This window comes from Athene cunicularia (assembly GCF_003259725.1).
Source record: "Athene cunicularia isolate RWA chromosome 5 unlocalized genomic scaffold, athCun1 chr5_part4, whole genome shotgun sequence".
In the NCBI taxonomy this organism is placed as follows: Eukaryota; Metazoa; Chordata; class Aves; order Strigiformes; family Strigidae; genus Athene; species Athene cunicularia.
The window spans coordinates 635597-652810 of record NW_020799104.1 but is presented as its reverse complement, the minus strand read 5'-3'; the positions used below and the strand labels follow the sequence as shown (position 1 = coordinate 652810).

At 38.3% G+C, this 17214-nt stretch overlaps 1 protein-coding gene across 2 annotated transcripts; it reads right to left on the bottom strand.

Moving 5' to 3' along the window:
- Positions 1-927: 927 nt before the first annotated feature.
- API5 (apoptosis inhibitor 5) lies at positions 928-17123 on the bottom strand. 2 transcript variants are annotated; one of them, XM_026850934.1, is made up of 14 exons: positions 17019-17121; positions 13553-13714; positions 12571-12664; positions 11482-11547; positions 10972-11123; positions 9456-9662; positions 8826-8930; positions 7695-7784; positions 6941-7122; positions 6635-6728; positions 6087-6143; positions 5091-5167; positions 4612-4748; positions 928-3071 (listed from the first exon to the last, which is right to left on the bottom strand). In XM_026850934.1, exons 1-14 carry the CDS (start codon positions 17109-17111, stop codon positions 2992-2994), a joined length of 1596 nt encoding a protein of 531 aa, XP_026706735.1. In that variant the 5' UTR covers positions 17112-17121; the 3' UTR covers positions 928-2991. The 2 variants fall into 2 exon arrangements, with proteins under 2 accessions (XP_026706735.1, XP_026706736.1); XM_026850935.1 differs by having other exon boundaries at positions 1864-3071; positions 17049-17123.
- Positions 17124-17214: the final 91 nt, after the last annotated feature.

The following is a 17214-nucleotide window of genomic DNA, read 5'->3' as shown; positions in this document are numbered from 1 at the left end:
TTTTTTTTTTTTTTTTTTTTTTTTTTTTTTTAAATTTAATGTACGCAGAAACGGTTGCCGCGACAGCTTGAGGAAACAGACTTCTTGTCCCCAGGAAACCGAACCATACCTGCGGGTGTCCCCGCTTTGTGCCAGTTCCCTGAGGAGCCAGTTGAAGTTAGCTCTGAAAAACAGCACATCACTGCTCGTTCCTTTTAAGGCTTTTCAGTTACACAGAACAATCTCAACTTGTCCTTTCCTATTCTAGTGGAGAGTAAAGAGCTTGTTTCCCTGGTTTGGAGCAAACTTCAGTTTGTTCAACCTTCCTAAGTTAGCAAGCAAGTGGCAAACATTCTGCTTGGGGACACCAGACTTCCCAGAGCTTGTTAAACAGTAAAATTTGCCTGCAACTCAAACTCATTAAGTAGAAACAAAGAAAAAAAAATTACAAATGGTGTTAGAGTGGTTAAAGTAGTGCAAGGGATTTGGTTTCTCGGGGTAGAAAACACATTCCCACAAGCATGACAGTTCCTTACTGCTGCCAGTTTTCCCATCAGGCATAGTGTAGATTACACCTAAAAACCCTGGCTGCTACTCCAGGCCACTCTTGCTTTATCTTAAGATACTAACAAATTTTATTGCAAGCATTAACATCTAGGAGGTTGAATAAGACAATGAATGACCTCTTTTCACATAATTCCCAAATAAGATGTATGACATGCAGCTTTTGCTAAATATTTAAATTCCTATCTAAAATTTAGGAGTTAGAAGTTGAATTACTTAAAAGTTGACACAGCTAATGCAATCTTGCCAAGATGTATTGAGGTATTTGCTATTAAGAAATACATCTATAGCAATCTTAAGTTACTAAAACAAAAAGATACCAGGGCACCCTTTTACTAAGCCAACACAAAATGTTGCAGAGTGACTGTGAAACAATGAGCCAAACAAAATTACAAAATGAATTTATTCCAAAAGCATAAGGGAACATTTACAATTCAACAAGATGGTGAACAGGTGTCTCCACAAGAACTCACTGCATTAACCTTAAATATGAAACTGGGGAAAAAATTTCTAACTACTTCAGTGGCCACTAGAACTTTGCACATCACCTCTGAAAAACAGGAGTCCTGTAAAGAAAACTCACTCAAAATTCAGTGAGAAAATAAGATGCTAGTACCTAGTTATTAATCTAAATACAAACTATGTTCAGGCTTTGAGATTACACTTTTAAAACCTCTCAAACCACAAATTATAGCCACAAGTGCAAATTTATTTTTTTTTTCCCCCAGTGGGAGCTTATTATCCACCTAATGTCTATTTTCAGAGCAACATTTTGATCTCATGTTGAAAGCTCTTTGCCAGGTTAGCTGGTTTTAGTGACAAATCAGATTTTAGCAGCTGGCATGTAATTATCAATACAAAATCAGATCACATGTCCTGGAATGTCCAAAGTTTGCTGTCTACTGCTCCAGAATTAGGCAAAACCAGACTTGTAATTTAGCATCAACAATGTCTCTAACTTTGACATAGTTTCTGTATTCTGGCCTTCTGATTGTATTGATAAATATCAAAGAGTGTTAATGAAGACACCTGAGTCAGATTCACAAGCAAATACAAATGGAAGGAGGTGGGAAAACATCACTTTCAGGCATTTGTCTGTGTCTGCGGATATCAAATGGCTGGACAGAAAAAGGAGGATAAGAAATAATCTGCATTCTTCTAAAGCCTAAACTATTTTACATCAAAGCACCCTGGAACACTTATTAAAATTCATTTCCTCTGTCCCAACTTCTTTTTACTATCTGCTAATTCCTTTACAATGTTGAATGACCTGAGAAGTAAAAACTTTTGAGTGGTGAGAATAATAATAAAAAAAAAGCATTGTGCTCTTACATTATATTTTCTGGGTGTACACCAGTAAATAAGAATCCCAAGTTGCTATGGAAAAAATAGCATGGAATTGTTAATTTTTCCACCTGAATCAAACTATATAACTGGAATTTTTCAATGTTACCCAAAATACAATTTTATTTATATATATTTTAAATGCAATTGTATTGGTAAAAAAAAAACATGAAACAAAAAAAAAAACCCAACCCACCAACCCTCAAGTGCCAACTAATCCAGAAATCTGCAAAACACAGAAAAGAGCCAGGTACTGCTACGGTCCAGCTCCAGCCTATGAAGCTTAATCACTGCATCAGTCTTTACCCATTCCTGGAATAATTATAGTCATTTATTGTTTTTCCTAGTCATTTACTGAAATTTCACGGCATAACTATATGCAGATATTCATATTAAACATTAAAAATTTGCAAAACATCACTTTTGCATTACAATGCAAGGAGAAGAGTAAGATGTGTAAACTAAAAAACACCACATTCTTCACATCTCTAAGGAAAAGGACTGCTTCATGCTACAAGCAAAATAAAATTTCCATCCATGTTGCAAACTTTTAAAAAAAACCCAGCATGTATCTCATTCAATTCCATTAAAAAAAAAAAGTAGATCAAAGCAAATTTAACAATGGTACTCTTCTCCACTTATTGCAAAATATGGTTACAGATGAGGAAAGGATTACTTCAGCTGCTAAGCTTATCTGACACGTATCTCTGTTGTCATGCCTTTCCTGTCCATTACTTAATACATAAACTCAATTATATAGTTTCAGTTATGCAGTAGCTGATTTTTAGGTTAATATACAAACTGTCAAGATGTAGCTTTTGATAAAACATCTACGCTCTTTTCCAATTTTGAATAAATCCTGAAGACACTTCAAAAATAAGAACCCAAAACTGCTGACTGTAAGCATCCAAAAATACAGTTGTAGTTTCACTATGGACAAGTTGTAGTCCGTTAGAAAAGTAGATCATACATACAAAGGTAGAAAGAACATTTAAGTCAGTCTTAGTGGAAGGCAGTCCTTGAAGGAAACAATACTCCAAGCAAACTTGCTGAGTAGCACTTTCACTTTAGCCCTTCAGGGGCACAGAAGATTTAGTGGTCTACTCAGTAGATTCTTCCTCGGCTACGATTGCCACGTCCTCCCCAGCCTCTTCCTCGTCCACCCCGGAAACCACCTCTTTGCTCTGAAATAGAAGTCAAAACTTTTCATACAGGTTTTACACTATGTACAGATTAAAATTAAATAGCAATAATTTGGAGGTACTGAAGGCTGGCTTAAGTCTCTGAGGCTAATCCTGCTTATATACCATGAGATCTCAGAGTTATGCTTTGGTGGAGAACAAACCCCACCAACTGTAAAAGGAGGTCGGAAGAATTAGCCTCTCTAAACTAAATGTTGTCTTTCTGCATACTAACACTATGATACCTAACTGTTGCATCGTTTTAGAACTATATTTGGGCCAATCCATTATCACAGAATTGAAAACTGGTCTGTAAAGAACTTCATAAAACTACCTAGGCTCATCCTTCTGTCCAGTAACACCGCTGAGGTGCTTCTCTGACTTGCTCCTATTGATTTGATAAGGCGATGGAAAGCCACAGTCTATTTGTCCTTTGTTTTGCTGGGCTGGTATCTTAAGCATCTCCAGTTAAAAATCTTACGACACAGATGGATACCACACAAACTATTTGTATACTGTTAAAAAAGTATTCCGTTCCCTTTGTTAAGAACAAATCTGACCACAGCAAGAAAACCCATAAAATATTTTGGTAAAGTTTCTTTGTATTTGTTTGAAAATATATCAAACTTTCATTCCCCTTCCATGCTTTCTCTTCACGTATAGTCTTAAAATACAGGTCATATTAATCTATGAAAAACTGTGTGCTTATTTTAAACAGTACAGAAATCAAAAGCCTAAGCATCTCACTAACAAGTAACAGTGCAAGCAATAAAAAGATTTTTTGTGAAAATGTACTAGTTTTTAGAACCGTAGGACTACAAGCTTATCTTGAGACACAGATGCATCACCTGAAGTCTGCAGAAGAAACCTGCAGAAGATTTACTTTTTCTCTTTGTTTCACATACAAGACAGTGCTTTAGGTCAGTTTTCAACTTATGGGCACGGGTGATAATTTGCCATAGCAGTCTTGTTCCTTCCCAGGGGTAGGACCAGGAGGCCTACAGGGAACACAGCAAGAACTGGCTGCTGCCATTGATGGACCTGTTCATCCAGTCGGCAACTGCTCTTGTGGTTTGCCCAGAACAGAGACAGTATCACTCTGACTGGGAGTATGAGGACAAAACCGTGTGTGCAAGGTGAACCTGGCAATTCCCAGAAGTTCTGGATCAGGTCTGAAACATCAGCAGTGGCTGTAATGGGAGCTCAACATGGGTCCAGTCATATGACAGGAGGTGGCCCAGCTCTGCCACATGCAGCAACTGGTCTGTCCAGTGGGAAATTTGGGGTGCAAGTGCTGTGTGTCATGATAGAGAACAAAACACTTCAATTACTATGTATTAAAACACTACTAACTTGCAAATGACATATATAGTTTAGAGGCTGGCTGTAAACAGATCAACAGCTAGAAAGAGGCCATTACACACATGAATTGGTGACAGTATAATTTGACCTTCTGAGACTGTGACAGGAAGTTGGCTTATTTTCTTTGTTTCCCCACCTCAAGGTACAACTATCACAAGTTCTTCCAAGATGCCTAACTTACCGTAAGAAAAACTCCCCAGGTTACTGCTGTATTTCCCACTGGGAGGATTATATATTTGTCTAGCATCCCTCTTTGGTCCCGCTGAAGCTTTCTTTGGTGGTGAACTTGAGGTTGTATCTTCACTTGCTCTTTTTTGACTGACAGAAGAAAACAAAAACAGGCCATTACACCCCTGTGGTGACAAGTACAGGAATAGCAAGCAGTTCAGCCTCAAAGATTAACCGCTGGAAGCTAACAGCAGCTCATGAAGATGCCCTGAATACTTCCAAAGAGAAAGTAAGCTAGTCTCCAGCTGATTCAGTCTACTGTATCCCTAAAGCAAGACTAAGATTATCACTCCACAGCCTTCATTCCTTCCAGGATGGGTGTTATTTTTGATTGAGAAACTTTTACATTATATATACACAAGTTTGGGATCTTTACTTTGTAAACAGCAAAAATTAACACCACCATTTTCTTCTTATATGAAAAATTCTTACCTTGCATCTGCCTTCTGTACTGGTTTCCAGGACAGTGTAACTGTACTTTTATAAGAAGGAGGAATGTGGAAGAGATCCTACGGAGGCAAAATTGGACATTTTACAGTTAAATTCACATCAAGGGCACTTCAAAATTTTAGCTACCTACTGAGACTCTAGAATAACAGTTACTGTCCAACAATTTTACATCCTTTTTGAAGTCCCATGGCAGAGGGAGAAGGTGGCAGTAGCTAACTGCCTTATCTGGCTGCCTTAGTCCATACACTTTTCTAGGAAACTCAAATAAGATTTATATTAACAGAATAGTGTCTTCTACTGATGTAATATACCTTCTCTCTCTCCCTATGCACATCAAGCATCTTATCATGAGCTACAATGGTTCTGTAGGGAGACAACCGATATCCCTATGACGGTGAAAAGAGAAGCTTCTCAGCACTGTGGGCAAAGTTTTTGGTTTATCATGGTGACTGAGGGATGGAAGTGAAGAAAAGGAGGAAAAAGAGGAAAAGGTGGTTAAAAGAAATCAGAATGGTTTCAAGGGCTCTGGATGGAAGTCTCCTTCTGCATCCCATCTCTCCTAGACTCTGGAGAAAAAGGTTCTGTATAGCCACTTGCTTTGCCTCCTTCCTCCTTTACACCTCCTTGCACCTCTTCAAAGTATTCCTTACCCTCCCTGCCACTGCAGAAAGGGGAAACAACAAGGAAAAAAGGCTCGGCCAGAATCCACAGACCCCTAAAGCAAGGTCTTCTGCTCCTGCTGGCAACTAGTGCTGCAGAAAAGGGCCTCAACACCCTATCCCAACAGCAGCAGCAGCGGCTAAGTTGCTTACATAAACTGCAGATCCCTGTCTCTTTAGAAACAGTAAAGAGGCAGCAACCCTCAGCTGGCTAACACCGACTAACTTAACACAGTACAACTCAGTTCAAATCTATTCCTTTTTTTTGCACAGGTTACTCTACTGTGTAAATTTACTCCTTCATAATGTGAAGACTTACCTTGATTAAAACATTAATGTTATTAGTTATTTTCAAGGCAACCACTTTAATCTTGTTCTGTAAAAAAAGAAACACCACTGAACACATATTCAAGCAGTTCTAAATTATACCAACTGCATTTGAAGTCATAACACTAAACTGACTGCTCTTCCTAGTGAATTGCTATAGCAGTAGTAATAGTGAAGGTTATGTACTCTTATGCGTTTTCATTACAAATACTCTTCGGTTTCTTGCAATTTTACCCTAATGAGTTGCTTTTAATGTTCCAGTGTACTTCCCACAATATCTGAAAATCTCCCCTTCAAAACAAAATGCAGAACAGTTAAGCCAAATACATAGGGATGCAGAGAGTAGCTAACAGTAGAAACCAGAAGATCATCTTAGCTTGCAAAATGCAGCATCAGGTAAGATGCAGTTGCAATAGGTGTTAGCAGTATTATTTCCTTAATATATATGCATACTTAAAACAGACTGCAGCCCATTAATGTGTGCCAGTGCTTACTTTGCTAGGTTCAATTAGAAAAAACACAATTCCTTCAACAAGTTACCTCCTCTGTTTTCAAGGCTTCTCCTGTTTTTCCTTGAAGTGCTAGACGAAGCTGTCGAATATACACCTGCAACCCTCGAGCAAAATACTGTAGCCTAAAAAATGTAAAAGCAATCTGTTAATAAATTTTATGTATTCCCATAAAATAAAAGCATAAGCAAAGGGAAACTGTCATCTAATTCTTTTCCCTTTAGGAAAAATGCTCAAAGTAAATCTTCCATCAAACTGATTTGTGCTTCTTCAGCACCCAGACAATAATAATTCACGCTTTCTAACAGAACTTTAACACTTGCCTCTAAATCATTACCTGATTTTAAAGTCTTTCAATTTCTCTGCATTCAACTTGGCTGTGAGGAAGTCCGGAAGTTTACGACCCAGCTGATGGAAGCTGTACAATAAACACTCCACATAACTGAATTGCAACTTGGGCTCTTCATTGCCAGCATTTTCCCCATTCTCTGCTTCCTCTGGAGGAAGTGGCATATACTCCTAATGAATAGAAAGGAAAAACAAATGCATGAGACATTTACGCTGACTGACCATTCTTTTGCAGTGTTTGAACTGGAGGGTTTATTTATGCTGACAATTTAAGAAGCATCCCCCATTCCTACACTAACATGATGAACTGCTGCGTGAAGTTCTGGTGCAGCTGTTTTGCCGACACTTATGGGACTTGAAACCTCTGACTTGGAGGAAATATTACGGTAGCAATTACCACAGGAAGCAACAATGTACTGCACCAATGCTTCTGAGTGTTATATTTGCTTAAAATTGTCAGTGCAGATATAGCCTTTAATGAGATCAACATGAATCATGACTATAAAAACTGAAAAGAACAAAGCCATGAGTTTACTGGATTAAAAACATTATGCAGGTAACAGCTCTCTATCTACAAAGGCTCTGAATTGCAAAATGATGTCTGACCTTGTATCATGGACAGGGCTATCTTTGAAATAGCCACTTTAGAAAGAGGATAAATAGATCAATAGATAAAAATAACTTGCTTTGATTAATTTTTTAAAGTGTTTTATATGAGTAAAATTTGAATTGATTGGTCTTACCAGTAATTTATCAAACAGCTTCTTCAGATTTGATTCAAGCTTTTCCATATCACCACAAAATGAACTCATTTCAGCAAGAAGCTTCAAAACCTACACATAAGGGTAATCAGGTTTTCCACATGTTAACTGAAAAGTACAAAGGCTTAACTTTCAACCTAAAAGTGATTATCACTTCACTATGGCTGACACAGTAGAGGTCAGCTATTAAAATTAATCCCCTCCTAAAGGAAAGAATACAAGGCTGAACAGGCCTAGTCTGTTTTTCATGTCCTCAAACAGAAACACAAGTTTCTGTGTCTGTGGTGGTTTAGGCCCTGCAGGGGATCTGAGACCATGCTGCTGTTGTCCCTCCCCCACCCTCAGACCGGATGGGGCAGAGAGTGAAGTACAAACACCGGGGTTAAGTTAAAATTTAATACAACAGTGTAACAAATAATAAACTGAACAACAACAATAGCAATAACAATAAGCAGTAATAGCAGTAAATAGGACAAAAGATACACAGAGAAATACCACAAGGATAGAGCGGTCCCGTTGCAGGTACGTTCAGGGACAAAAGCAACACAGAAATTGTTCCTGAGATACCTGGCTGGAGCTCCCTTCCCACTGCTGGGGAAATTTAACCCTATTCTAGCTGAACCAGGACAGTGTCTAATCCCAACAAACATCATTAGTCAACAAGTAAACAAAGCTTCACCTCCCAGGTCTGCAGCACAGCTCACCTCCAAAGTGAGATTCACAAGATCTAGCTGAAACACTGATTAACGTAAGCAAAATTACAGAGATTAAGCCACTCCCCTAGGAGGCTAAATTAGCACAAGCCATGCAACATTCATTTCAGTAAATGCTATGTGCTTAAAAAAAAAAATTGACAGTAATATAAAAATGATTACACCAATCTACTTATTCTAGCCTTGCTTCTAAAGCTCGGGACAAATGACGCACATTTTAAAATGCAATGCTCAGTCATGCCTCAATACAGCAAAACATTTTTTTCCTAGTGTAGCTAGTTTTCTTCCAAGCTAAGAAATGAAGACTACTTAAGGAAAGACTTTGCAATTTTAAAGATAGCTGTCTTCATCAAAGATACTTATTTTTTATGATTTGAAAGACATTTTAGCTTTGGCTTACCTCTAACTGGATATCAAGGCCCTCCACTGGAGTAGTCAAAGAACTGAGGTTTGGCAGAACATGCTCACAGAAGTAAGTAACAAATCTTGTGGAATGCACATTTTTCTGCAAAAAACATCGCATATTATTCAGGCTACTCTGAGTTTTAAAGAGTTAAATGTTCTTCCCCCACCACTCCACCACCCTTATAAATGCCTACCGCACAGCTGTACCTTAAAACTAACAAACCTCCCTCTAGCTCCTGAAAAGCAGAGACCCTTTCAGGGAGCTTAAACTTAGAAGCTGAAAAGACTGCCTATAATGCAAGAATAGGCCTAAGTACTGCAACTGCCTGGCACTAGACTTGAAATAATCACAGTCAGACATGTATGAGACTAATGTGAGAATCCTGTCATAATTCACTGTAGTATCTTAAATTTGAAAGAAAATGTCAAAGAGCAGAGAATAACACAAAAGCTCTTTGTATTTGGAAGCTTTAAGGATGTTTTCCAACATTTTAATATGCTAGAAGCTGAAAGCAGGGACGTTCTGATATGCTGTCATTTTAATATAATCACTGAGAACACTGAAGTGAAGCTACAGCCATTAACTTTCCACAATATTCCTCATGCAAAGCAAATAAATACATACTGAGAAGAGTGGCACCGCCTGCCGAGTACACTGTAGAAGTCTGTCCACACAATCTGGATCAGTTGGATTGAATGTTTGTTCCAGGTCAGCTTGTTCAGCTACCAGCTCCACTAGCTGTTGCCTCCCACTTACTGTCTGTAAGCTTTTTAATCCAGACAGTATTTTCATGAACAGAACAAATTCCTCGCCTGTCACATCTTCCAGCACCTTAACAGAACACCAGAAAACATATGTCTATGGTGGTAATTTGCAAACCTTGAAGTCAAGTCTAACTGATTCGAAAAGGTAAAGTATGCAAATATTTAGCATCTAAATTTAGCTTCTGGTTTAAAAACACAAGTTTAAAGGAACACATGAAAACATGCAGTATAATTGTATGCATCTCCAAATTAACGTAACTGCCATTAAGTTGTACACAGAAAACATTTTCCTTGAACTCTAAACCTTAAGAACAAATTTCTTATCTAACAAAATCATATGCTTCACACAGAATAAACATGAAATTAGTATTGTTATAACACTTTTTGTATCTTCCTCAGCTTGGGGAATGCACAGGTATCTCATGAAGTTCAAAAAAGACAAATCCCTGCACCTGGGATAAACTAACTTCCCTGCCACAGCACATGCTGGGGACTGACTGGCTGGGGATCGGCTTTGCTGAGCAGACCTTGAGGGTTCTGGGGGACAGCAGGCTACACCTAAGTGTCAGCACCATTCCTTGGGTGACAAACAGTGTCCTGGGCTGTGACAAGAGCACAGCCAGTAGACTGAGGAAAGCAAAAGGATCCCCAATTCTCCTCCTTTGCTATGACCTCATTAGACCAAATCTGGAATACTGCACCTGGAGTCTGGCCCTCCTGTACAAGGAAGATGTTGATAAGCTTTAGAAAGCCGAGCCAGCAAGTGTCATGACCTGTGAGAACCTAACAAAACTGGGCTTTTTCAGCCTAAAGGAAAAAAGTGATAAGGATCTGAGGCAACCTAACACTGATCCCCCAATACTTAAAGAATGAGTCACCAACAGTAGGAGTGCCAGGTTCTTTACTGAGGTGCACAGGGTGAGAATGAGACAATACAAAACTGAAATGGGAGGTTCCAACTGGACAAAGAAAAAAATAAATCATGTTGAGGACAAGTAAACAATAGAGCTGGCTGCCCAGACAGTATGGGAAATCTCCATCCTTAATGCTTTTTAAAACCCAACTGGACAAAGCACCAAGAAATCTGATCTGAATTCAGCTGAGTGTGATTCACTGAGGTGATCCATCTTCCCAAGCTCCTTTCCAACATGAATGATTCTATGATTCTAATAAAAGTCACTCTTACAAAATGAGAAGAGTCTACCATTATTTTAACATTCCCACAAAAATATGCTGCAAAGTTTGTGAATCATTAGCAGAACCTCATTTGTACAATGCTTAACTCTACATGTGGTTTAAACAGACCTCCAGAGCAACACCAGTGATAAGGGATAGTTTAATAATACTTCAGTTTGTACTGAAATAAAGACACTCACCTTCTTTGATTCAGTCAATATGAACTCTTCTACTTCCTTTGTCATCACCTCCTCAGGCAGGGTTTTCAGCTTTGTAGAGAGGAACTTGATGGCTCGCTCTCTCACAATATCCTCTCCCTGAAGAATTTGACTGAATAAGCCTCCCAAAGTCCCTGAACGGAGAATAATTCAGGTAATGCAAATCATTTCAGACGTTAAGAGCTGAGCTTTCTATGCAGAAGAATTTTCCTCCTCTAAGACTCCGTAACACATTTTAAAATAACTGCCAGCCTAGCTTTTAAGAAAACCTGCAATTTTCACGTAGCTTGACATAAGAATCCACATTCTTTCACTGGTCTGTGTCGGATCCACAATTACTGAAAACTTCTGTATTGCTTGTAAAACCAAACAATGAGTGTATGTCTCTAACTTCTGCATTGTACTAAGAAGATACAAAATTGAGTCCTGCTCTCATTCTACTAGAGACTGGAAAGTATTAATAAAAGACATTTATAGAAAAATGTCCTTTACCTTTAGCATCCATCTTAAATATACTGAGCAAAGCATTGTTCACCAAATTGAATTCTGCAGAATCATCTGAAGAGAAGAAAAAAAACCACCTTATATGCATATCCTTGAAATGTAAATGTAGGAGCAGAAAAACAAAGATTTCTGATATCTCACAGGAACTATTCCATCATCAGCATACAATTATAAACAACGTAACTTGTATTTTTAATGACTACTAGACTGAGGAAGTAGAAAGTCACGTTATGAAAGTTGGAAGCAAAACAAAAAGTTATTTGCCACTTCAACCTCCCTGCCAAAACTTTAATATTACCAACTTGATAGGACTGAAAACTTGAAGGTATTAATCAATTTATTTAGTCATTTTAAGGAACAGCTGAATAAACAAGCTGACCTTTACTAAATTAAGGTAAAATAAATAGTAATTTCTTTTTAAACTTTTCAGTAATCTACAGTATTTCTAGGTGGGAGAAACAATTTTCCTCATGAATTAAGAAATGTGTAAGTCTCAAAAAAAGTCTCTTCTGAGAAGCCTAGAGACTTAATCGTGCATTTTTAATACAAATTTGAACATCTAATATTTAGCACTCTATAATTTACTGAGATTAAAAAAATACATATTGTATATTAAATCCTGAATTAAATATTTTGTACCAAAAATGCACTGTATGGAAGAAAATGCCTTCAGGATTTTTAAAGTTCCTGAGTACCTGGATTAGAAACCCAGTAACTTTTTCAGAAGGTAAATTGCTGCAGTCCATAACTGGAGGGTTGGGTTGTTTTTTTTTTCCACTCCCCCCCTTTTTTCTATAGATGATTTCAGAGAACTTGTATGAAAAAAATTTTGTTATATTTAAAAGAAAGATTTTCAGTTTAGATTAGGATAATTAGTGACCTTTCAGCAGAATTAGCAGCATAATTGTACAGCAAATATAAAGGAGGGGGAAAAGAGCAGAAGCAGGACATGAGTGGCACTGGGACAGACTACTTTGTAACAAATTACGTATCAACAGAAAACTTTTTAAAGAACAAAACTGTACAGATTTTCAGCTGTGCTACAAAAACAGCCAGGAAACTACCAATGTCTCCTACCTGACTGCAGAAGCTGGGTCAGTATGTCTGCTACCCGAGGAAGATTATCTCCAGTGGCAAACTGAGGCAGTTCCTTGATTGCTTGTCGCCGGATCTGTCAAAATTGTTAGCATCATGGAAATAAAAAATTTAAGTAATTACAAAAAAATAAGGCAATTGGCAGAAAAATCAGCCAAATTTGAGAAAATGACCATATACTCTTTTAAAATTACTATCATTCAGGAGAATTTAATGGCAGTCCAAATTTCATATTTGCTATGAAATGATAATGAAGTATTTATGAAGAAAATATTTTTCTTAGAGCTAAGCAGCACTGGAGAAAAAACAAATTCAAACAACACTTCAAAAAATCATCCATTCGATCAACAAAATAAAGGGCTGGGATCTGTGGTGTTGTGGAGTCATATTTACTAACAGGAAGGACAGTTTCACAGTTGTGCATATGGCAGAGATAAACTCCAGGTTCTGTTCCACCACCAACAAAAATCCTTGAATGATCTGTCCAAGTCATTTAAGATCTTATAACCAGAGATGCTTCAAAGGTACAGCTTCTATCAACATCAGAGTAACAGCATGAAGCATCTCAAGACTTCTGCAAGAATACATTCATAATCACATCCCCACGGTTCTCAGGTGCAAACAAAATTTTCTTGCCTCCCAGCAGGATTTATTAGAATCAATTACCACAAAGTGCTTTTTGAAAGGCAAAAATGTGATACGGTTCATTTGAATATCTAAGTTTCTCTCTACAGAGCTGTTCCTTTGATCTATTATGGGAGCAAAAGAGACAAATGAACACTGATGTACCTTCCCATGCCATCACACAATAGATTCTTCTATTGCAGGAATACAGCTAAGCATTCTTAAGTTTTCCAAAGACAAACTCTCCCCTCCCAAAAGACATAGCCCATTTAAAAAAAAAAAAAAAAAGAGAGAGAAAAGAATAACAGAATACAAATTCAATGTATGTTCTTATTCTTACAGAAACATCTTCATCTTCACAGAGGTCCAACTGGGCATTGATAGCTGAGTCAGCTAGCTCAGGAAAATGCTTGAAGAATTTAGGAATAAACTGGGCTGCAAGTCTCTTCTCCTTGGCACCTCCTTTCACACCATCCAATATGGCCTGGTATGCATCCTTATGCTGAAAGAGGAAAAACAGAATATATAAACAAAAATCTTGGGGTATTCTCAAGACCAGGACAGGATTTTTTCCCCTCCCATTCACTTCAGCTATTTAAGTGAATGATAGTACATTTCACTTGAATTTCATACAGAGAAATAAATTTATCTCTTAGTCCAATATAATTGTGCCAATGTAGTAAAATTTGCCTCTGTTGACTGATTTTTAGTGTTATTCTGGTTCCTCTGTCTGTTCAAGTGCTTACTGTTCAAATTGCCAGCCCTAAGGCTAACATGTTCTCTTGCACACCACTTATGATTAGATTAGCGCAGACTCAAGGAATTACATGATCACCTTCACTGAACCTGCATAGTTTTTCAAGGAGTTTCTGCCTTCTGTCTGCCTGTTCATTGTCTCTCAACTAGAGGTTACCTCTCCCCACAACCATGCCACTGGAATGGATCATGAATGATTTTTAACGTATTCTGTGCTAAAGCATCTTTGGCATCTACTCAAGCAGTTAATTTAATCTGAGAAAAAACAGTTCTTAAAAGATCTTTTAACAGAGATTAGATCAAATTAAAAAAAAAAATCTCCAGTTGAAATACAGAAATAATCATTCAGCCACAGAGTAGATGATTCTTTAGCTGCTCCTACTAGAATCACAGAGGCATTTCTGATTTTGTACCTGCAGGACTGAAACTTTAGACTAAATGGAAGTCTTTGTTGTGTTAGCTATGTGTTTGCAAAATAAAAGTCAGCATTATTAGGATGCTAGCAGAAATCAGAACCTTCTATCATTAATTTTTTTCATGGCTGTGAAAAGAATGCTTTAGACAACTTGTCCTACTTCGAACAGCAACATCAACAGCACACGACACTTTATTTAAATTTCTCAGAGCCACATGTATCCATAAGCAAACAGAGATACTAATTTACAAAGCAGTAAACAGCATTAATCCCCTCTAAAGTAAGCTGTATTTTAATATTCAGTACCAACGCTCCTTAAACACTCCCTACACTTTGCTGACAGCTCTCTGCGTTGCCCAATTCTGAACAGGATTGGGACACTGATACGGGAAAAAATACCCAAGGAAAAAAATGTTTGCTTTTCAACAGATCCACATCCCTGTCCAGTTTATTCTGTAGCTGTGCCAACACAGTGTACTCAACAGCGAAGGCAGGAATGAGACAGCACAAACTAACAGTGAAAGACACATTGCAGCCACAAGTTCTCAGACTGCACATTAAGAACAACTTTTTTTTGTGGAACAAATTACTTAATACATATTGAAAAATCATTCATACAGCAATGAAATAGAGTAGCTTGTGTTCCATGAATTTGCATTACTGCATGCTAACTACTCCTATCATTTAGGCAAAAAACATTTCAGGCAGAAGTTTATTTTACTCTGTACCTGCCAGCACTGAATAGTCAAGAAAAAAAGCAGGCAACTGCAGAAGCAGTGAGTGCCTTCGGTTTTGCACATTTCCTCCCAATCTGCAGTACAGGAATGTCTCAGGCCAGAGACAACATCCAGAGCTTTATTGTTAATAATTGTCAACTGACCAATCATCCATTAATTTCTCTAGATTAATTCTTGAACCAGTTCATACTCTGTAATGTCCTGTGACAAGTTACATGATGCATTATGTAGAATAGTTCATCTTCCTCTTCATTTTTAAGCCTGCCTCCTAAGACTTTTTTTCAAGTTCTCACCTTCATTCCACTCATGAGGGAGACTCATCATACCTGAGCCCCTTTCTCAACTGAAACACTCTTTTATAAGCTCAACACTTCAAGTCTTTTAAATTACTCTTCTTAGTCTCATGCTCCTGGTTGTCCCCTTGCTCTTCTCATGTTCAAGACTTCTTTTCTGAGACAAGGTGACTATTGCTTTTTGTAGTGAGACATCACAGTCATAAGGTTGTTAAGAGATAATAAAGTAATAAGTGGCATAAACCTGATGAATAAGGAACAATTACTCATGGCTTCTCAGAATGCCAAAATTGGAGACATCAAGTAAGATCATGAAATAACAAATTCAAAGAAAATAACTCCTTCAGAAAGGTTACTGAATTAACGGAACATTTTGCCACACAACGTTTGTATGCCAGAAATATAATCAGTTAAAAAAAGCATCAGAAAAGTTCACTGAAGAACAATCTAGCAGATATACTAATTACAAAGACACCATCTCTGGCTCTGGAAGCCCACAAGCTGGAAAGAAGCAAAGCTGGGAAGAGTATATGGGGAATCGTCATTCTGTACTTACCCTCAGAGGTTCTTACACACCTGCTATTGAACCCTGTCACAGGCTGCATTTCTCAACTATGCTGGAGCTTGTTCTACCCAAGGTGGCCATTCCTATCTTATAAAAGCTACCCACAAGAGTCAAAATGATGATGGACTGTGTATTTGTAAAATGTCACAATAACTGCATCTGTTTTATTCTGTACCTCTCCCTGTAGTTCTCAACATTCTAGTTCCATTTTTCAGTTGGCTCTCAGATGATGTTTTTGTTGGACTGTCTGCAAGGATACTTTGTTTCACTAGGACATAATTACAAAAGCAAAGCGAATGGACTGGAATTAAAAAGAAAAAACACCCCCTTTTAAAAAAAAACCCCAATCAAACAACTACCATATTATTTGTCCTCCTAGAGCTTTACAAGTGTCCTTGCATAGTAGTACCTAGTTTAGAATCCACTGCTAGGTATGTGCAAAGCTACTCTCCTATTTATGTACCTTATGACCAAAAAATAAATAAATACCTGCTGCTTTTTCAGGTAGCCATTCAGCAAAATGAGAGCCTAATGCAACTCGAAAACGAGTTTTAACTAACCATAATATTTTGTATTGGTAATAATTTTTTTTCACAATAATTCAGTAACGGTATAAACAAACAGCAGATCTTGCCAAGATTTTACAGGTAAAAATCTCCTTTATCTGTGAGGATCAATCTTCCATTATTGCCTTAAGGAAAAAAAAAAAAAAAAAGGGCTATAGGCAACTGTCAAACCTTAACAGGCTTTTACCTTCCTCCAACAAGCCTTTTAGCAAGAGCCTGCCAGAAGATCTCCGGAACTGCAAGTGTGCTGGATCAGATCTAGACGACCGGTGTCTTCTTGAGGGCCTGAATTCGGTCAGGCGAAACTCCCCACCTCCATGCAAAGAGCAGCCTGACTCTAGCTAATAACTAGTTAATATCCACGACGCCATATTTAAAAGGAGAGCTGCTGACAGGACGGGAGGAGGATGCAAAAGCTACGAGAGCTGCTACCATCCTTGCAGAACCGCAAGCGCGAAGCTAATCTCTACCCACCCCCCGCCTCCCGGTCGTGAGGAAACATACACCGACAACAGCCCCAGGGGCCAACCGCCTGTCCGGCGAGGCGAGCAGCCCCTCCGGCGACATCTCGTCCCGCTCGCCCACCGCCCGCGTCTCAACCCGCCCAGCCCGGAACTCCCCGCGGCGGCGCCGCGGTACTCAAGCCTGAGGCCTAGCGAGGCCTTGCAGG